The sequence below is a fragment of the Nanorana parkeri genome, unplaced genomic scaffold (assembly GCF_000935625.1).
Source record: "Nanorana parkeri isolate BGI_ZX_2015 unplaced genomic scaffold, ASM93562v1 scaffold55, whole genome shotgun sequence".
Classification (NCBI taxonomy): Eukaryota; Metazoa; Chordata; class Amphibia; order Anura; family Dicroglossidae; genus Nanorana; species Nanorana parkeri.
The window spans coordinates 2,820,471-2,842,702 of NW_017306323.1; the positions used below are offsets into that span (position 1 = coordinate 2,820,471).

The 22,232-nt window shown below is 40.3% G+C and overlaps 2 protein-coding genes across 2 annotated transcripts; one reads left to right on the forward strand and one right to left on the reverse strand.

The window, feature by feature from the left end:
* Positions 1 to 6,755: 6,755 nt before the first annotated feature.
* LOC108804356 (keratin, type I cytoskeletal 12-like) lies at positions 6,756 to 10,065 on the reverse strand. Its single transcript, XM_018576065.1, has 8 exons — positions 9,871 to 10,065; positions 9,605 to 9,687; positions 9,351 to 9,507; positions 9,032 to 9,190; positions 8,815 to 8,940; positions 7,849 to 8,066; positions 7,090 to 7,103; positions 6,756 to 6,934 (listed from the first exon to the last, which is right to left on the reverse strand). Exons 1-8 carry the CDS (start codon positions 10,045 to 10,047, stop codon positions 6,837 to 6,839), a joined length of 1,032 nt encoding a protein of 343 aa, XP_018431567.1. The 5' UTR covers positions 10,048 to 10,065; the 3' UTR covers positions 6,756 to 6,836.
* Positions 10,066 to 16,119: 6,054 nt separating this feature from the next.
* LOC108804339 (keratin, type I cytoskeletal 12-like) lies at positions 16,120 to 19,921 on the forward strand. Its single transcript, XM_018576042.1, is given in 7 exon segments — positions 16,120 to 16,542; positions 16,726 to 16,808; positions 16,906 to 17,062; positions 17,223 to 17,381; positions 17,472 to 17,597; positions 18,303 to 18,591; positions 19,654 to 19,921. Coding segments are annotated over 7 exon segments (1,335 nt in total). The 3' UTR covers positions 19,752 to 19,921.
* The last annotated feature ends 2,311 nt before the right edge of the window (positions 19,922 to 22,232 follow it).

A 22,232-nucleotide genomic window follows, 5' to 3' on the forward strand; every position in this document is an offset into this window, starting at 1 on the left:
TACTAACTGCTAAAAAAAATGACCACTACTCCTTACTCTTGCTATTGGACCTTTCTGCTGCTTTTGACACAGTTGACCACCTGTTGCTCCTCAAAAAACTAAGCTCCCTTGGCCTACAAGACTCTGCTCTGTCATGGTTCTCATCTTACCTATCTAAGTGCTCCTTTAGTGTCACCTACAAATCTAACTCCTCCCCTCCTTTTCCTCTTTCTGTAGGGGTCTCCCAAGGCTCTGTCCTTGGACCCCTTCTCTTCTCTATCTACACCTCCTCCCTTGGTCAGTTGATTACCTCACATGGCTTCCAATACCATCTTTATGCCGATACAATCAAATATATCTTTCCACTCCAAAACTCACCCCCTCAGTGTCCTAACGTGTCACTAGTTTACAACCTCAATTCCAAAAAAGTTGGAATATTGTGTAAAATCTACTTAACACAATGCAATGATTTGCAAATCTCATAAAAAAAGGTTTGGCCTAATTTTGACGTCAACTGCCCCTCTTGGTTTTTTATATTTCTTCATACTAAGCTCTCATATCATTCAACATTTTGGTGAGGTCCGTTCCACACTATGGTCCCTTGGTAGTTGGAAATGTACCATGACAGAGAGTTTTGTATCCTTTGTATAATACATTGGAAGGGATACTATACGATACAATGAGTCATGGTTCTTTTTGAGTCACACAATCTCCTTAGCCAAGCTTTCAGTTTTAGGTCACAATATTCCAAGCTGAGGTAATCTTGTACAGACTATTAATTGCAATTTCCACGCTTTAACAGAGGGTTGTCTCATTCTCAAACCTGTTTGAGAGGTAATGTGATTATTTGGCTATTACTCAGTAAAACAAAAATAGAACAAAAATGTAGTTGTTGATCTTAAACTTACTTTGGATTAGAATCCTCAGCTGCCAAACGAACATTGTCAATTTGTTGGACAATACCTTTTTTTTTTGCAGTGGCTAAATGAATCTTCTGTATGCCTCCAAGAGTTTTTGATAGTACATGTTTTAGTTGATGCATTTAAGGGCGTTAACATTTTATGTTATCAGCACAATCATTATGAGAACATGATGGTAAAAAAACTGAAACATACTAGTACATTCACAGTTTGTTTGCACATTAATAACGAAATATGTATAGCGACACCAATAATGCTTTAAAATCAGTACCTGCTTCATAAGGCATTCAGTGATTTGGTGTCCTTTGCTGTAGTCCTTTACCTGCTTGTTATTATTGAGGTTCTGTTAATACCAAGCCTTCATTTTGTATTCAGGCTATCATTGGCTTTTACCAAATCCTGCATTTTGCTTGGGTATAAAGCAAGACCATTGTTACAATTTTGCATGGTTTCCTTCTCACTTCCAGTTATAGTTGCTTGGCTACCGTGAGGACCCTTTGGTTTCAATTAGGGATGCACCGATACCGGTATTTTGGTACCGAGTACGAGTACCGATAATTTTTTTTGGTAGTCGCCCAAATAATCGAAATCGGCACCGATATCGATACTAGTATCAGTATCGGTGCATCCCTAGTTTCAATACTTCGGGGCGGATTTATAAAAGGTTCGCACAGCACATAGCTGGGTGAACATTGTTCGCACGTGTCACGATACCGTGCACGGGTGTCCCCACACCACGTGCAGGTATCTATACAAGAGAACCAATACGTGACCACAAATGCTTACAATCTATAATTTATTAGCTGCACCAAAACACCACAACCATAAATAACCACACCACCACCCGCAAGTAACATGTAAAAATATAAGCAACAGGGCAACCCCTGGGCAGCAGGACACAAGGAGGAAGCCACTGATCAAGAGACCTCAGGGGTAACGGTCAGGAGTCAGGTCCAAGTCAAGGTACAAGGCAGGAACAGGATACAGGCAACAGTATACAGGCAACAGGCTATGGCAACAATACTGAAGCACAGGCCTCATTGCAGGGAGAGGTTAATACCCTCCCAGATCAGCACCAAGTGGTGCCTAATTGCTGGGAGACACCTGCAGGCGAACACTGGAACTGCAGGATTAGGTTCCAGCTCCACAGTGCCACCTGGAGGCGCTCTGGTCCCTGACAGCACGGCATTACTGCCACTAAGTGCAGCCAACGAGCAATAATACCTTGTAAATGGCATATTCCCAGCTTGCTGCTGGGCAAACCTTTTATAAATCAGCCCTGTTAAGTGACTCACCCAAAACTTGTAGATAAGGACTTCTCAGTTTATTAGTTTTCAAATTTGTTTGGCCCCTTTCACACAGGTGTTCCATCCCCAATTGTTATTGACCCATGATTAGATTAATCAAAAATGGACTGCAATCTTTATGGGTGGCCAGATGAAAGTGGATGTCAGCATGCAGAGCTGCATACTAATATGATTTTTAGTGAAAGGGGGTAAAGCTCTGTTTTTAGTTTGTGTCCAGGTTCACTTTTGCGTACCAGACAGGATGTGGGCGGATGTAGGTCGATGTACCACCGTTTACATCTGATTGCCCATAATCATCATGTCTTCATTTTTCCTCCATCACAAGACGGATGAAAAAAAAATGGAGTGTGACATTCGTTTCCATATTCATCCTACTCAGCAGGGGATCAGTGTAGGATTCCCTACTGTGATGGAATGGAAGATGACCATGTGAAATGGGCCTTTAACTGCTTTACCTACAAAGATATTTATATTTCTGTTTGGTCAGTTTTCAGATTTACACAATCCTTCCAGATGGTATACCTTGTTATTGGACAGTGAAGAAGGAGCAGTGGACACATGAACTCATCATTCTGCTTTTTTCTCTCGTCAGCATGTTCCTTGTCAGCCCATGAGCATGGAGCACACCTGACACCTATTACTGAATGCTGCGGGCCTGGCCTATTCTGCCACTGGACTCTGTCAATGGGCTTTGGGAGCCCGGGCCCTTCCAACTTTCAGTCTGAATGCTGCTGTACAGGGAATGAAAAGAGGCTGGTAGCAATTTAAAATGCAGTATTACCAGATACCTTTTAAATACATTTAAAGAGTTATTAAGGCATAAACAACTAGTAATTGGTATTTTCTATATCTGCCTGGAGTTCAGCTTTAAATCAAGGCAAAGAGCAATTAAAGGACTTTGCAAGGGTAATTTTTTTCAAGAAGTACTAACCTCAAAAAATAAACCAAACGTACATATACTATCATATGCAGGCTATATAAAATTAATATGGGGAAAATAATTGGTTAAACCGCGGGTTGGCAACCTTGGCACTCCAGCTGTGATGAAACTACCCATCCCATCAAAACCTCTGCCTCTGGGAGTCATGCCTGTGGCAGTCCGAGTCTTGCAATGCCTCAAGGGACTTCTGGTTTCCAAAAATAGCTGGAGTGCCGAGGTTGCCTACCCCTGGTCTAGGTCTATACACCTGATGAATTGGAGGGGGGCAACTAAGGAGTAAAAGGGGGCAGAGGATTTGGTTTCAAAAAGAGACTGTCCCTTAAGATGAGTTTTACTGAATAGGAAACAGAAAACAGAGGAAACATTTTTGCTGCAGAGACGAGCTCTCAGAGTTGTCTGTAGCAACTTATAGCTTTTGTGCTTTCTTAGTTCAGGTAGAAAAGTGAAGATCAGCATATGATTAGTGAGAAACGTTATGCTGGATTTCACTTTTCTAACCGCAAGTTAGAAAAAAGAAAAGTTATACGTTGATTGGTTGCTACAGACAACTCTGAGAGCTCGTCTCTGCAGCAAAAAAATGGCAGCCAAAATGGGAATGGGAATCTGCCACATTCTCAAAGGAGACAGCCAAGGGTAGCAAAGGTTTTATGGTGAACTGCTACTGCACACAATTTACTAAACCTATAAATACCAAATACACTACTTCCTAGCATTACTTTCTCCTGACCCCTGCACTGTGTGTTATGCATTCTGTACATTATGTACTCTATGTGTTACTTACCCCTGACCCCTGCACCCTATGCATTGCACACTCCTGACCTTGCAACTTGTGCATTATGCACCCCTGCTGCCTGCTCCCTGTGCATCAGACACACCTGACCCATAAAAAGTGGGCTCAGATTTTATCTAACCATACCCCTTTAAATCCTTCTCAAGTTTACCATACCCACAATTTCCCGCAGTGCACTACATGCTCTGTGTCATTTCTCTACACATGGTGCCAAGATATTTCGTACGTATAATATAAATGTCTATCTCTTGTTGCAAAGGTCTGTGGCCAATTGTTTCAGGACATGTTAAAAATGGGAAGTGGTGTGTGCAGTGTCTCCTCTTGCCTCCACCCCTATTTTCATCATATAATGTGCTACAAACCTGTGGGTGCTTTTGAAGATGAAGAACAATGCTTATCCATTCAGGTATAATATCATTCCTATGTTATACAATTACTACCCCTTTGGTTAAAGCATGGATGTATTCATGCCACAATTCTCTTTACTATTAGTACATCTGGGCATGTTAATTTATCGAACCCCCCCCAGACAATGCAGCCTCATTATTTCCAATTTCATATCACTATTAGGTTCTCAAAATTGTTCTTGGCTATGCCTTCATAGTTAAAAGACTTAGGCTTTCTTCCTTTTAATGTTGACTACATTTATGTATAGGGTCAACCAATCCATAATTCATTTTGAATTATGAGCAGATATCATAAGGTGAAATTAACCACCTTATTGACCACCATCTCGTATAAAGCAGTGTTTACCTTTGCCAATGTATAAAGAAACTGCTGCCAAATATGAACTGTTCATCTTCTGAGAAGCCCACTGCTGCACAATCAGTGAGCAAAATTTGAACCCCCAGACACCCACTTATTCTTCCACTGGGTCCTGTCATCTTGCCTTTGACTGAGCAGATTTTGAAGATATGAGTGTGTTTACATGCTTGGGTAGCACCAACCTGCTCTAAGAGCATGTGGGGGACTTCAGAGGCAGGGTGGGCTTCCTCAGGGATGAGTCCTTAGCCGGTTGTGGGATGCTAATGTAAAGTTGGATACCAGTCACTTTAAGCTTTCTAAAGATTTTATTCCATCAGCAACTCATAGTTAAGGGCTACAGATATCTAAGACAGTACAGAACTCCGGGATCACTGACCACTTCCCAACTTGACAGTGCAGAGGGCCTTTAAAATAACTGCATTAATACTGTTTATTGAATGTTATGCTGGGCAGTAGACATAGCAAAGATTTCCTTAGGCAAGGTCTAAGCCCATCCTGACTTCTCTGGCACCTCCTGCAAACAATTTCCTCCCTGGTTCTTCATCCCAGGAACAAATTTATACTCTGACTGGGTCCATACCTGACCACCTGCAGGCTGCAGACCTGGTCAGGCAGCACAACATTTACCCCAAACTGTAGGGCCAGGGGAAAGAGAACTCCCAAGGTCAGAGCCAAATATTTATGTCCTCCCCCAGCATGCAACACTGGCCATGAACCTCCTAATGATCGGCTAGGGAGACATACCTAGGTGGTAATCTTGGTTAAAGCGAAAGTGTACATTTATTGTCTGCCTTCTGGACTCTGAATGAGAGATGTCTGCATTTGGCTTTCCAACTCTTCCAAAAACCACGACCATCTCAGTCTTCCTGTTTATTTTTCATTTAGTCTGCTTTAGAGATGGCAGCAATCGTTGGGAAACTGGTGCTGGTCCAGGAATAGTTGAAGTCTGCACTATCAGATATATTGTATATGTGCTGATTACATGTATATATTACGTGGTGTAAAATGATTTTGGTGTGGCCATCCTTAGTATGTTATCGGAAATCAGCTTTCATTTTAGAACTACCATCAAAAACAGGTTTCTGATCAGTTTCTTATCCATCCACAATTAACAAAGTTTGTGTACCTCACTGATGGTTGATTTAATGCAAACTTGCCTTATTTTGTAGCTTAAGGTAGTTTGTACCCTGTTCCTTATTGCTTGTTGGACATACAGACTTGAAACCTGTTTAGCTTTTTGTTCCGACAGAAACTCTGAATTGATCATTACTTGTTAACAAACCCCTTTTACTTAAATTACATGTGATGTTAAGGAGAACCTGCGAATGTAGGACTCAAAGAAGTTGCCATTGCTGACTTGGTTCTTAAAACTGCATGTTCTGTATGTTTCATCCTAGTCCAATTCTTTAAGGAACTGTCTTGAACCAGGAATGAAGGGCAGGTGATCAGGCTTTCAGGTCTCTCTGGCTTTATGCTTCTTCCAGGTTAGTGACTCGGGTATTGAAGCCAAGAACAAGGTTAAGGATTGGAGCCTGCATTTTTAAACACCAAGACAGCAGTGACCGGTCCCATATTTAGTGTGTGTAGTAACCATAGTAAGTAAATGTAAGCTGATTTCTGATTGGGTATTCTGGGTTAATACATAGCAGTATTATATGCAGTACATTGTAAATTAAGAATGGTTTAACCATTTTAATAGAATTTGAGCTTTAGGCTGTTGGTGTGAACTGAGCCCATCTGTGACAAGGCAAATTGCCTTGTCTTGCATCGTAGCTGTGTGGAAAAAATGGCCAGCGCAGCCCCAATGCATTTGGTGTGAATCTAACCTAAATGCTATTTTTTTTACAACATATGGCCAAGTGTCTAAAAGCTTTTTTGCTTTTAACCAACTCCTTGTTACCCAGATTAGATAACATTAATCCAAAAACACACATATTTACAGAAACCTTTTTTGCATCAGAATAAAGCTTTATTGATAAGAAATCACCCTTCTAAGACACAAGCATCTCTTATTATATTATTAATTATCAGAATTGAAGAAATAGAACTCTAGAGGTAAGCTTCATGGGGACATCCGAAGAGTTTCAGGAGATTGTAGGGAGTGTAAAAGATACAGGAGGGCTTCACGGTACCAATCAGACCTTCTCCTCGCGTTCCCTAACTTGCTGGGACACTGTTCTTCCATCAACCACTTCCTCAATAATGGTCCTTACCTTTCGGAACTTTTGTGGCTCTGAAGAGAAAGAACTTGTATCAGTTAATGGGAGCATTTATGTATAGAATGTGCCAAGTTCATGTGTGTGTGCCTTCTATACACATAGTGAGTGTGACACAGTATTTGGTACTGATGTCTTGAAGTCACTTTGATCTAAGTCTTTTAATTTTAACTGTTCTTGTATGGGCTTGGTTGATCTGGTGTGCACAATTCAAAAGCATAATAGCAGGTTACTATTTTCTGAGCGCACACTTAGGTGTGTAGATGGGACTGAGTATGGATTTCTGAATAGCCAGGGGCACAGTGCAACCACCCACACATATAATATGATAAAAGGTTGAAGACTCTCTGCCTGCCCCTTCTCTGCCTGCCCAAGGTCTTCCTTGTTACTACCCCTGTATAGTTCTGTCGCTCAGTTTGGCTACAAATGTGCAGAAGTGGCCAGGAAACAGAAACAAAATAAGGGAAAAGTTATCAAAATCTGTAAATCTTGAGACTCGACATGGACTCCTCTAGACATTGGCCCACAAGAGCCATTATGGTAACTACATCCTTGTTCCTATTCACCTGGACAAGCTAATACTTATTTACAAGAGTCCCTTAGATACAAAGATGATAACGTATAACTAAAAATATATTTTATAACATATAAGGAAGCTTTATTAATAACTGTTAATCTGACAGAATATATTTTAAGAATGTTCACTTTTACTAAAGCCCATAAAGAGAACAATAATTTAATCTGCTTACCTTTAGGACACAGAGCAGGTTGGGCTGGGATAGAGCTATAATAAAGAACAAGAGGAATGTCATTTTTAGTCTGATCGTTCACTTCAGCAAAAGTACGTTTTAACATATACTGATACAGTTAAGTATGAATACAATTTTTTTTAACAGTATTGGTACCAACGTCTTAATAAAACGTTTCTTACATGGACTGTCCATCAAGTAAGCAGCGGTAGGTTTCAATTTCCCTCTCCAGCCTAGTCTTGATGTCCAGAAGGTGGTCATACTCGATGCCTTGACTCTCCATTTCTGTCCTAACTTGACACAACATTTCCTCCAAGTTGCTTATTTTTGCCTGAATGTGCCCAAGCTGCAGACAGTAGCTTCCTTCTGTCTCTGCCAAGGAGCTTTCCAGTGTTGTTTTCTAAAGAAAGAAACCATTGTTCATTAAATATATAGTTCTCTATATGGATATCGGCAGTCTTACACTTATAAAGGTTTGGTGATGACTCACTGTTTGCTTCACTTAAAGTACATGCATACCCATTCACTAAAATCTCATTAAAACATTCACATGTTAAAGTAATGTAAAAAGTAATTTCTAGCATTTTAACATTTTGCAGCTTTCATTAAAATAATATCTGGTTATTCTGCCATGAAGATTCTTGTGCAGGCACTTCCTGTTATAGGGTGACAACTATCGCTGTCTCCAAATTGTGCTCCTGTGTTGTCTCCCTGTCACACACACTTCGAAGGGAGACTACAGGTGGCCGTACCGATGCACATTTACCCAAGAGGTAAAAACTATCTTTTTAAAAAAAACTGAATTTTTTTTATATTACAAAGTGCTTTAGAAAACTAAATGTCATTCAGTTGGGGTTTACCTGTACTTTAACCTGTTGGTGGTGACCCCTACTTAGGGTCCACAATCAGATCTTGGATATAGCAAATATTCTAGTGAGATCAAATCTTTTTTACACCAAGAAATGCTAACCCAAAACTGGAAGCAACACATTTAACAGGCCAAATAAAGTTAAACAGCAGTAAACGAAATGCAAAATCTTATTGTCTGTAATTATGTGTTATATTTCAAAGTAACCATACGAATAGTAACTACTAATAAGTTCTGGAGTACAGTGATAACATAAGCTTTATTAGTTATATAGTCTTACCATTGCACGGGCGGCTTGTAGTTCAATCTCTAGAGATTGAACGGACCTCTTCAGATCAATAATTTCATTTCTGGTAGATTGGATAAGCTCAGTACCAGATGAAATTTCCTGTTTGAGGACTCGACTCTGAAAATACAACCATAAAAAATGATGGAAACTTAAATGGAAGGAGTTTTGCCTACAATTATAATGGAAGTAAATCAGCCTCTTTTTTTACCATTTCAATGAATTGAGCTTCAGCCTCCCTTCTGTTTTTCTCTGCTAAGCTTTCATAGTCAGCTCTCATATTATTCAGGATTTTAGTGAGGTCATTTCCTGGAGCAGCATTCATCTCCACAGAGAGTTGTCCTGTGACCCCTAGGAAGCTCTTCATTTCCTGAAAGCAATAATAAAAAAGCTAAGGCTGAAGTTTCCTAAAGTGTTAAGTGACTTTTTTGATTCAGAAGAAAGACTAAAACGTATAGCACAGTGTATGATATAAAAGGAAACGCAAGTTGTGAACCAATAGTAACAGACATTATAAGGATTACTAGTACCTCTTCATGGTTCTTCTTGAGACACCCGATCTCCTCAGTCAAGCTTTGAATCTGAGCTTCAAGGTCACATTTAGCCAAGCTGAGCTCATTCAGTACTTTACGCAGGCCATTAATATCAGCTTCCACATTAAGACGGAGGCTCAACTCATTTTCAAACCTGCATGGCAGAAGATGTGATTATTCACATACTGAGTAAACAATACACAGCAAAGCTATTAGTAGTCCTAAAAAGTAATTATTGATCAGAAACTTACTTCATCTTGAAGTCATCAGCTGCCAAACGGGCATTGTCAACTTGGAGGACAATTCTTGCATTATCCAGAGTGGCTGCTTGAATCTATACAGACAGACAAAGGTTTATGGTTGCCATGTTTATATGACTTAATTAAGTTAATACATTTTGTAATGCTATAATTTATTATGCAAGGAAAGGAAACTGCCAGACTGTTGAGGAGAAAAATTGAAACATTCCGATACATTTTCATGTATATTTACACCAATAATGCTTTAAAATCAATACCTGCTTCTTGAGATCCTCAATGATTTTGAAATATTTGGAGTAGTCCTTCACTTGCTTGTTATCATTGCAGTGCTGTTCATACCAAGCCTTAATTTTGGATTCAAGGTCAGCATTGGCGTCTTCTAAATCCTGCACATTGTTTAGGTATGAAGCCAGACGGTCATTGAGATTTTGCATGGTTTCCTTCTCACTTCCACAGAGGAGGCCATCTCCACTGAAGTAGCCTGCACTAAAGTTACCAACAGCTCCTCCACTCAAGCTCCCAACACCAAAGTCACCAAAAGCACCTCTACTTTGGTGAGCACCAAAGCTTCCAGCACCGCATGTAGCTCCAGCGCTACCAAGGAAGGAGCAAATGGATGTTCCATAGTTTCCACCTCCAACAGAGAGCCTTGATGGAGCACAGGGTTTTTGGCAAGACATGTTCTTGGTATGATAGCCCTCCTAGTAAGTAGGTGAAAGAGATAGCAAGCTTACTCTAGGATAAAATCATTAGCCTTTATATGCAAAATCATGTGGGTGGTTCAGTTTCATTCAACTCCCAAACCAATGTCTGGCTGTTAAATTCTTGATGAAAGGTTAATTAAAAGACTCAGTGTGTCCACTTGTGCCTACTTTGAAGAATGCCTTAGGCTGGTCGTTAAGATAAAATGATGGGTATAAAAAAGGGTGGAGCATGAACAATTATTATTTTCTTTTCTTTAATCTTGTAACTCTAGACAAGATCAGAAACACCTCATAATCAGTTTGCTGTTGCATGAAAATTAGTTTGCTGTTGTCCAGTGCCCAATATGATATGTTTTAATTCCTAGACCTTTCACCATTTTTGTTGCCTGTCTATAGACTTGTTCTATCTTATCAATATCTTTTTGTAAGTGAGGTCACCATACTCAGACATGGTATTCTAAATGAGGTCTAACTAAAGATATACACTGAGTGGCCAGATTATTATGACCATCTGACGTTTGTAGGCAAATTAGCTATAATTTTGCGCTGAAGTTGCTAGAGGGCCAGAACAATATAAAAAGGGAAGCAGGTTGTTTATCCAGACAGTAGAAGTGATTTTTTTCTGAAGATATGGGTAAACAATGCGATTTAAAAGCCTTTGAACGTGGGATGATTGTTGGCGCTCGGAGCCATGGAGCAAGCATCAGCAGAACGGCAGAATTTGTTAAATGTTCAAGAGCAGCTGTTGTTAAAGTGTTTAAAGACTGGACTGTCAGCCGAAAATCTGGGTCTGAACGTGCGAATTGTGGCAGCCGTGACTAGGAATCACGTCTCCAGTTGCATCATGCAGATGGCAGAGTGAGAATTTGGCGGAAACAGCATGAAAGCATGCACCCCACATCCATGAGTACAACCCTTCAAGCTGGTTGGGGCAGTGTTATGGTTTGGGGCATGTTTTCCTGGCATGATTTGGGCCCTTTAATTCTTGTGGAACAACATCTGAATAGCACAACATACCAAAGTATCGTTGCTGATCAAGTTCATCCTATCATGTTGATGGCGTATCCCAATGGAGATGGCTTCTTCCAACAAGACAATGTGCCATGCCACGGTGCTCCTATTGTGCAGGATTGGTTTCAAGATCATGAGGGAGACTTTACCTTGCTTAGGTGGCCCCCACAATCACCAGATCTCAATCCAATTGAGCATTTGTGGGACGAAGTTGGAAGAGCCATCAGGCAGCTGGTTCCACAACCATCAAATCTCACAGAACTGGACAGTGCTATTCATCAGGCATGGTGTCAGATTCCTCGCATCATCTTTCAACATCTCGTGGAGTCAATGCCAAGAAGAATCGCTGCAGTATTGAAGGAAAAAGGTGGCCCAACGAAGTACTGATGGGGTGGTCATACTCAGTGTATATACTGTATGTGTATATATATGTATATATACATATACTGTATGTGTATATATATATATATATATATATATATACAAATCCCACCAATGCATTATACAGCAATGCAGAACAGTATATGTATTGTATATAAAATATATAATGTATTGGTAGGATTTGGACCTTATTTTCTAGCAGTGCCCCTCCCGAGACTAGACTCTGGATACGCCCTGTCACAGGGGGATGCAGGGAGCTGTGTGAGGTGCTACCAGTCACTGAGGGCCCCAACCAGACTCATTTAGAGCAATCTTTGTGATACATTACAAAAGACGATACCGCTTGCCATTTAATTAAGTGTGTGATGAAAAATTAACCACGGTTTATGGGTTGGGCATTCCATGAGGGATTTCAGGCTCCTGCAACATCAAGCCTGAGTATATTCTTCCAGGTAGACTATATCGGTGACCTGCAACATAGGTATGAAAAGGCCTGGACCAGATGCCCATGGGATTTATAACATTAAGGGGCTGATACACTAAAGGAATTCACTAAAGAGTTTCCAGTGTTCCATTCCAGAGGGAGTTTAAAAAAAAAGACAGAATTTCTCCTTTAGCAAATGACACCCTTCACATCAGCCCCCCTTTAATGTCAGAAGCCCCACCTTTCACATCAAGAGCCCCTCTTTCACTTCAGAAGCCCCCCTTCACATCAGAGGCTCCTTCACATCAGGAGCCCCCCTTTAATATCAGAAGCCCCCTTTACATCAGAAGCCCCCCTTCACATCAGAATCCTCCCTTTCACATTAAGAGGTCCCTCCTTTCACATCATAGCTCCCCTCTTTATATCAGAGCCCCCTTTCATATTGGAATCCCTCATTTTACATCACAGTCCCCCCTTCACATCCTACCATCAGAAAATGATGATGCACCACTGAGGAAGCCAGAAGGCACCATGGTTGAGAAAGGCCGACATAGAGGATACACATGTTTCTGAAGAAGCGCTAGCTATCCCTGGCCTCAATATGTTCATAGTCACCCTCAAGGAAATTGTATTTAGCCTGAAAAGTCATAGAAGGTTAGACTTCCCAATCTGCATACTTGTTTCAGATATGTGAAGCGCTGAAGCCTTCAGATCTAGCAGCCAGACAAATAACATTTTCAAAAGCTCAGTAATGGCAGCCTATAATGGCAGCCTATGTGCAGGTTTCCTTTAAATAACACACAGCAAAATAGTAGGGCTGTGGAAATTAAAGATTAATTTCTCGATTAATCGTTAAACTTTTTGATCGATTAAAATTATTTTGATCGCTAATGAAAACACTCACCTCTCCGCCGGCTTCCGGGAGTACTGTCGGCGATCCGGTGAAGTCACGGACATCGACATCACCGGACTCCTCCCCCCCTTCCCCAAGTGCCTCAGCCGGCTAACGAAGGGAAGGGGGGAGGAGTCCGGTGACGTCGATGACCGTGATGGCTAACGAAGGGAGGAGGAGTCCGGTGACGTTGATGTCCGTGACGTCACCGGACTCCTCCCCCCTTCGTTAGCCGACGGAGCCACTTGGGCCGGTGAGTTTGCCCAAGAAACTTTCTGCACAGCAATGAAGTAATAAAATGAACTAGGATCACACTAATCCAGCACGTTATTATTCTGAGTTGCCCCACTCAAGCGGCGGCCATATTAAGCGGGGCACGTGAGATTAATAACGTGCTGGATTAGTGTGATCCTAGTTCATTTTATTACTTCATTGCTGTGCTGTATGTGTATAGGCCAATGTAGTTGGATTTGTATGTGCGTTATAATTAATCGAAATTAATTGATTACAATTTTTTTCGATTAATCGAACACGAAAATTTTAATCATTACCAGCCCTACAAAATAGCCAAACCAGAAAATTCTGCCGTTTAGCTAATTTTCCAAATCAACCTATTGGTCTAGATTTTGAAATCCCGAATTCCCCTGCAATTCATTTTTTAGTGAGTATACCTGCTATTGTGGGTCAGGCTTGTATATGGGTGGAGCACAAGGGGACACGATAATCTCGTATTGCCCAGGGGCCCCATGAGTTGTCAGTCTGCCCCTGCTTAGAGATGGCAGCAATTGTTGTGAAACTGGTGCTGGTCCAGGAGTAGTTGAAGCCTGCACTAGCAGATACTGTATATTGTATATGTGCATATTGCATGTATACATTAAGCTGTGTAATCAGATTTTTTTTGTGGTCCATCCATAGTATCTTATTGGAAATCAGCTTTAATTTTAGAACTGCCACCAAAAACAGGTTTCTGATCAGTTCCATATCCATCCCCAATTAACAAAGCTTTTGTACATCACTGATCGTTGATTTAATGCGAGCTTGCCTTATATTGTAGCTTAGGGCAGTTTGTACCCTGTTCCTTATTGCTTGTTGGACACATAGACCTGAAACCTGTTTAGCTTTATGTTCCGGCAGAAACTCTAAATTGGATCATTACTTGTTAACAAACCCTTTTTACTTAAAGCACATGTGATGTAAAGGAGAACCCGTGAAGGTAGGACTCAGGCCATGCCCCCTCCTGACCCAAAACAAAGCGAGCCAGCTGGGGTATGTTCCAGAGGCCGAACGCTCTGGAACGCACTTTCTATAGTGTGACTGGGCCCTCATTCCTTTTTCACGTTCACTGCTCTGTTTTAGATACAGTGGTATATTAGGTGCATTATATATTTGGATGTGCTTTACATGTTTTACCAAACACCCCTACCAGAGGTATTGGAATTTGGGGGTATTTGAACAATGACACACTGACACTTGGGGGTCCAGAACAATGACACACTGACACTTGGGGATCCAGAACAATGACAGACTGACAATTTATATACTGTTCTGCATTGCTGTATAATGTATTGCTGGGATTTTTAGTCCCCTTACAGCCAATGCCATTCTGCATTAGACTGTAAGCTCCTTTGTACAGAAACTAACGTGACTGCCTCAGTGTTCTCTGTATAGCCCTGTGATATATTTCAGTGCTATATACATGTATAATAATAGTGTGAGACTGTGGGGGACCATAAGTAGCATACCATTGGCGGGTGGGGGGGGGGCGGGGGTGCTAACCATGTAGGCTGTATGGGGCGCCATGATTTCTAATGGCAGCCCTGGGCGCCTGTACAAGAAAATTCAGCTTTTTTCAGAGCACACAGGGAGAACCAAATCTAGTGGTAAGCTAATATGCAAACATCGACTTCACTTAAAAAGTCAGAGGTTTGACCTGTTCCCGCCTACCAATGGCACTTTGTTGCCATCACTATGATGACAGACCTTACTTATAGGTCACAGTGTGTGTGGGTAAGCCAGACCAATCCTCCATTTTCCTAGATTAGTTCAATATCTGCCTAATAGACGTGGCCGGCCCAGTTTCGGGGGTGTTGTGGTAATCTGCAGGTACCTATTAAATTCAAGCTCCATAATACTCTTGGGTCACTGTATGTGAATGTCTACCAGTCAACTTCTCTCTAATTAAAGACAACATATTCTCTGCAGTTTTATATGTAACGGCCAGAGATTATGTGAGCTAAGGGGATTAGGCTTTAGGTCTCATGAAATAGCTTGGGGTGATTATTTCAGATGATTGCAAAATGATCAAACGGTGTGTCCTGGCAGCAGGGAAAGCTTATAGAAGTCTGGGGTACATCACCAGACTGATCAAAGGCAGGATGAAGGATGACCTGATTTCTTCTATATGTAAATATAGATAGTTAGATCTCATTTAGAATACTGTGTCTGGGTATGGTGACCTCACTTACAAAAATATATTGATAAGATAGAACAAATCCAGAGACAGGCAAGAAAAACGGTGAAAGGTCTGGGAATTAAAACATATCAGAAGAGACTACTGGACAAGAGCAAACTGATTTTTATGCAACAGCAAACTGATTATGAAGTGTTTCTGATCCCATAACACCTCCATACCAATTTATTTTATATTCTTGCACTACTAGTAAAAGTTTGAGGTATTGTTTCTCAAGAATCCGTCAAGCTTGTCTAAATAGTGCAATGCTCTAGATGGCATTTGCCTTGCCCATTTACTCAGAATATTATCTATAAAATCACTGGGAGGGTAAATAGTTTCAAAACATGAATTACTTGTCCAGAGTTACAAGATTCAAGGAAATAAAACAATTATCCATGCTCCACCCTTTTATCATTTTATCGTAACAACCAGCCTAAGGCATTCTTCAAAATAGGCACAAGTGGACACACTGAATCTTTTAATTAACCTGTCATCAAGCATTTAGGAGCCAGACATTGGTTTGGGAGTTGAATGAAACTGAACCACCCACATGATTTTGCATATAAAGGCTAATGATTTTATCCTAGAGTAAGCTTGCTATCTCTTTCACCTACTTACTAGGAGGGCTATCATACCAAGAACATGTCTTGCCAAAAACCCTGTGCTCCATCAAGGCTCTCTGTTGGAGGTGGAAACTATGGAACATCTGTTTGCTCCTTCCCTGGGAGAGCTGGAGCTACATGTGGTGCTCAAAGCTTTGGTGCTCACCAAAGTGGAGGTGCTTTTGGTGATTTTGGTGTTGGGAGCTTGAGTGGAGGAGCTGTTGGTAACTTTAGTGCAGGCTACTTCGGTGGAGATGGCCTCCTCTGTGGAAGTGAGAAGGAAACCATGCAAAATCTTAATGACCGTCTGGCTTCATACCTGAACAAAGTGCAGGATTTAGAAGATGCCAATGCTGACCTTGAATCCAAAATTAAGGCTTGGTATGAACAGCACTGCAATGATAACAAGCAAGTGAAGGACTACTCCAAATATTTCAAAATCATTGAGGATCTCAAGAAGCAGGTATTGATTTTAAAGCATTATTGGTGTAAATATACATGAGAATGTATTGGAATGTTTCAATTTTTCTCCTCAACAGTCTGGCAGTTTCCTTTCCTTGCATAATAAATTATAGCATTACAAAATGTATTAACTTAATTAAGTCATATAAACATGGCAACCATAAACCTTTGTTTGTCTGTATAGATTCAAGCAGCCACTCTGGATAATGCAAGAATTGTCCTCCAAGTTGACAATGCCCGTTTGGCAGCTGATGACTTCAAGATGAAGTAAGTTTCTGATCAATAATTACTTTTTAGGACTACTAATAGCTTTGCTGTGTATTGTTTACTCAGTATGTGAATAATCACATCTTCTGCCATGCAGGTTTGAAACTGAGTTGAGCCTCCGTCTTAATGTGGAAGCTGATATTAATGGCCTGCGTAAAGTACTGAATGAACTCAACTTGATTATATGTGACCTTGAAGCTCAGATTCAAAGCTTGACTGAGGAGATCGTGTGTCTCAAGAAGAACCATGAAGAGGTACTAGTAATCCTTACAATCTCTGTTACTATGGGTGCAAAACTTGCGTTTCCTTTTATATCATACACTGTGCTATACGTTTTAGTCTTTCTTGTGAATCAAAAATGTCACATAACACTTTAGGAATCTTCAGCTTTATCTTTTTTATTATTGCTTTCAGGAAATGAAGAGCTTCCTAGGGGTCACAGGACAACTCTCTGTGGAGATGAATGCTGCTCCAGGAAATGACCTCACTAAAATCCTGAATAATATGAGAGCTGACTATGAAAGCTTAGCAGAGAAAAACAGAAGGGAGGCTGAAGCTCAATTCAATGAAATGGTAAAAAAGAGGCTGATTTACTTCCATTATAATTGTAGGCGAAACTCCTTTCATTTAAGTTTCCAACATTTTTGATGGTTGTATTTTCAGAGTCGAGTCCTCAAACAGGAAATTTCATCTGGTACTGAGCTTATCCAATCTACCAGAAATGAAATTATTGATCTGAAGAGGACCGTTCAATCTCTAGAGATTGAACTACAAGCCGCCTGTGCAATGGTAAGACTATATTACTAATAAGGCTTATGTTATCACTGTACTCCAGAACTTATTAGTAGTTACTATTCATATGGTTACTTTGAAAAATAACACATAATTACAGACAATAAGATTTTGCATTTCATTTACTGCTGTTTAACTTTATTTAGCCTGTTAAATGTGTTGCTTCAAGTTTTGGGTTAGCATTCCTTGGTGTAAAAAAGATTTGATCTCACAAGAATATTTTCTATATCCAAGATCTGATTGTGTACCCTAAGTAGGGGTCACCACCAACAGGTTAAAGTACATGTAAACCCCAACTGAATGACATGTAGTTTTCTAAAGCACTTTGTAAAATAAAAAAATGGCAGTTTTTAAAATAGGATTGTAGTCTCCCTTGTAAGTGTGTGTGACAGGGAGACAACAAAGGAGCACAATTGGTAGACAGCAATAGTTGTCACCCTATAACAGGCAACACCTGCACACCTTCATGGCAGGATAACCAGATATTATTTTAAATAAAGCTGCAAAATGTAAAAATACTAGAAATTACTTTTTTACATTACTTTAACATGTTAATGTTTTAATGATATTTTAGTGAATGGGTATGCATGTACTTTAAGTGAAGCAAAGAGTGAGTCATCACCAAACCTTTATAAGTGTAAGACTGCCGATATTGATATATAGAGGACTATATATTTAATGAACAATGGTTTCTTTCTTTAGAAAACAACACTGGAAAGCTCCTTGGCAGAGACAGAAGGAAGCTACTGTCTGCAGCTTGGGCACATTCAGGCAAAAATAAGCAACTTGGAGGAAATGTTGTGTCAAGTTAGGACAGAAATGGAGAGTCAAGGCATAGAGTATGACCACCTTCTGGACATCAAGACTAGGCTGGAGAAGGAAATTGAGATCTACCGCTGCTTACTTGATGGACAGGCCATGTAAGAAGAGTTTTATTAAGACATTGGTACCAATACTGTTAAAAAAAATGAATTCATACTTAACTCTAACAGTATTAGTTAAAAAGTACTTTTGCTGAAGTGAACGATCAGACTAAAAATGATATTCCTCTTGTTCTTTATTATAGCTCTATCCCACCCCAACCTGCTCTGTGTCCTAAAGGTAAGCAGATTAAATTATTGTTCTCTTTATGGGCTTTAGTAAAAGTGAACATTCTTAAAATATATTCTGTCAGATTAACAGTTATTAATAAAGCTTCCTTATATGTTATAAAATATATTTTTAGTTATACGTTATCATCTTTGTGTCTAACGGAATATTGTAAAGTCAATATTGAGCCAATGTCTAGAGGAGTCCATGTCGAGTCTCAAAATTTACAGATTTTGATAACTTTCCCCTTATTTTGTTTCTATTTTCTGAGCATTTCTGCACATTTGTAGACCTCAGCAAGAGAAGCAATGGGGAAAGGCTGAAGGGGATGTTGAGGCTTAAAAGCTTCAAAATACTTTAGGTTAGTAAACATGAAGCCATCCCTCCTTGCTCTGGTTTGGTGGAATATAAAGTAGTTGTAGCTGCAGCGCAAGCAGACTGCATGCTGCCTCCAACAGAGCTACAAACAATTATGTTCTGAAATAATCACATGATACAAGGGACAGAGCTTTTCAAATGGACATCATTAGGTCTGGTGAACTGTAAGTAGCCAGTGCACTATCATATCAAGAAAAAAATCACAAACTATGCTGGGGTAGTAAAAAGGAAGACCCAGGGGCAGGCAGAGAGTCTTTAACCTTTTATCATATTATATGTGTGGGTGGTTGCACTGTGCCCCTGGAAATTCAGAAATCCATCCTCGGTCCCATCGACACACCTAAGTGTGCACTCAGAAAACAGTAACCTGCTATTATGCTTTTGAATTGTGCACACCAGATCATCTGAATGAAGCCCATACAAGAACAGTTAAAATTTAAAAAAACTTAGATCCAAAGTGACTTCAAGACATCAGTACCAAACACTGTGTCACACTCACTATGTGTATAAAAGGCACACACACATGAACTTGGCACATTCTATACATGAATGCTCCCATTAACTGATACAAATTCTTTCTCTTTAGAGCCTCAAAAGTACAGAAAAGTAAGAACCATTATTGAGGAAGTGGTTGATGGAAAAACAGTGTCCCAGCAAGTTCAGGAACGTGAGGAGAAGGTCTGAGTAGTACCGTGAAGCCCTCCTGTATCTTTTACACTCCGCTACAATCTCCTGAACCTCTTCGGATGAAGCTTACCTCTAGAGTTCTTTTTCTTCAATTCTGATAATGCATAATATAATAAGAGATGCTTGTGTCTTAGAAGGGTGATTTCTTATCAATAAAGCTTTATTCTGATGCAAAAAAGGTTTCTGTAAATATGTGTGTTTTTGGATTAATGTTATCTAATCTGGGTAACAAAGAGTTGGTTAAAAGCAAAAAGCTTGTAGACACTTGGTCATTTGTTGTAATAAAATACCATTTAGACTGGATTTGCGCCAAATGCATTGGGGCTGCGCTGGCCATTTTTTCCATCACAGTTCTGTTGCAAGAGAAGGCAATTTGCCTTGTCACAGATGGACTCAGTTCACACCAACAGCATAAAGCTCAAATTCTATTAAAATGGTTAAAGTACTCTTAATTTACAATGCAAGTGAGACCTGAAAGCCTGATCTCCTGTCCCTCATTCCTGTTTCACTTCAGTTCCTGAAAGAATTGGATCAGGATGACACATCTTGACCATGTACTTTTAAGAACCAAGTCAGCAATGGCAACTTCTCTGAGTCCTACCTTCATGGGTTCCCCTTTACATCACATGTACTTTAAGTAAAAGGGGTTTGTTAACAAGTAATGATCCGATTCAAAGTTTCTGCTGAAACAAAAAGCTCAACAGGTTTCAGGTCTATGTGTCCAACAAGCAATAAGAAACAAGGTACAAACTACCTTAAGCTACAATATAAGGCAAGCTTGCATTAAATCAACAATCAGTGAGGTACAAAAGCTTTGTTAATTTGGGATGGAGAAGAATCTGATCAGAAACCTGTTTTTGGTGGTAGTTCTAAAATGAAAACTTATTTCCGATAAGATACTATGGATGGCCACAAAAATGATAATTTTGCATAATGTGTACATGTAGTATGAACTTATACAATATATCTGGTAGTGCAGACTTCAACTGCTCCTGGACCAGCACCAGTTTCACAACAATTGCTGTCATCTCTAAAGAAGACTAAATTAAATATAAACAGGAAGAATGAGATGGTTGTGGTTTTGGAAAGCCAGATGCAGACATCTCTCCCTCAGAGTCCAGAAGGCAGACAAGAAATTGAAACTTTTCCTTTAACCAAGTTTGCCACCTTGCCCTAAGCAAGGTGACTCCTTAAATTTATTTTGGAAAGCATAGACTAGATACATAGACTAGATTTGGTTTCTCCTAAGCACCCAGTTATGGTGTGCATCTGCCTGCTTCTGGGTGTGACCTTGGCACAAAGCAGAGCATCCAATAATGCAGAGTTATGAATAGGAGTGTCTCTTTAGCCCATCACTAGGAGGTTCATGGCTAGTGTTGCATGCTGGGGGATGACATAAATATTCGTCTCTGACCTTGGGAAGTTTCTTTCAACCGGTCCTCCAGTTTGGGGGAGGGTGCCTTAAATGCTGTGCTGTCTGATTAGGCCTGCAGCTTGCAGCTGGTCAGGTATGGACCCAGTTAGAGTATAGATTTGTTCATGGGATGAAGAATCAGGGTAGAAATCTGTTTGCAGGAGGTGCCAGGATGGGCTTAGACCCCGCCTAGGGAAATCTGTGCTATATCTACTGACCAGCATAAGGTTTGAAACACAGTGTTACTGCAATTATTTTAAAGGCCCTCTGCACTGTAAAGATGGGAAGTGGTCAGTGATCCCAGAGTTCTGTACTGTCTTAGATATCTGTAGCACTTGACAATGAGTTGCTGATGAAATAAAACCTTTAAAAACCTTAAAGTGACTGGTATCCAACAAACAGCAGAGGGCTCATCCCTGGGGAAGCCCACCATGCCTCTGAAGTCTTTCCTCGGTCCCATGCTTAGAAACCAAATGAGCACTGCTTTTTAAATTAGCCTAGACTGGATACAATCCAGCATAACTAATTTTTTTTTCAATATATATTTTTATTTTGAATTTTTCAAATATAACAAGCATGGAATTGTCATACAAAGGGGAATAGTACAAAAACAATAAAAGGTTCGCTCAGTTCGCTCAACGGTACACAGTTATACATTAGGTCATCTAATCAAGTATAGAAAGAGCAAACTCAGAGGGAGAGGATGGGTGAACAGGGAAAGGATCAGGGCTAGAGGAAGGAAAAGGTTAACTCAACATCAGCTCGCTTTAGGGGATCCACATTTTCCATTTTCTATCAAATGCGAACATATCACCAATTTTAAGCACATGTAGCCTCTTGAACTCATAATGTAACTGCAAGGTTTGGTAAGTTTCGTTCACAGAGTCACTCAACGGGCTTCTCCAATGCCTAACAATACTGAATTGAGCAGCCAGTAAGGTGTGGACAACCAGTGCTCAATAGTGAACAGTGAAGCGGTCTATTCCTATCAGTAGGAGACCCAGAGCCGGGTCAGGGGTTGTGATACAACCAGTCATAGAGGAAATCAGCTTAAAAATGCTTCC

Excerpts from the sequence above, each read along its gene's own strand:
- LOC108804356 (XM_018576065.1), bottom strand. The coding sequence starts at position 10,047 with ATGCAAAATCTCAATGACCGTCTGGCTTCATACCTAAACAATGTGCAG. Across the intron at positions 9,191-9,350 it reads TCAAGAAGAACCATGAAGAG|GAAATGAAGAGCTTCCTAGG; the intron begins GTACTAGTAATC and ends TATTGCTTTCAG. Across the intron at positions 8,067-8,814 it reads TACAAGCCGCCCGTGCAATG|AAAACAACACTGGAAAGCTC; the intron begins GTAAGACTATAT and ends TTCTTTCTTTAG.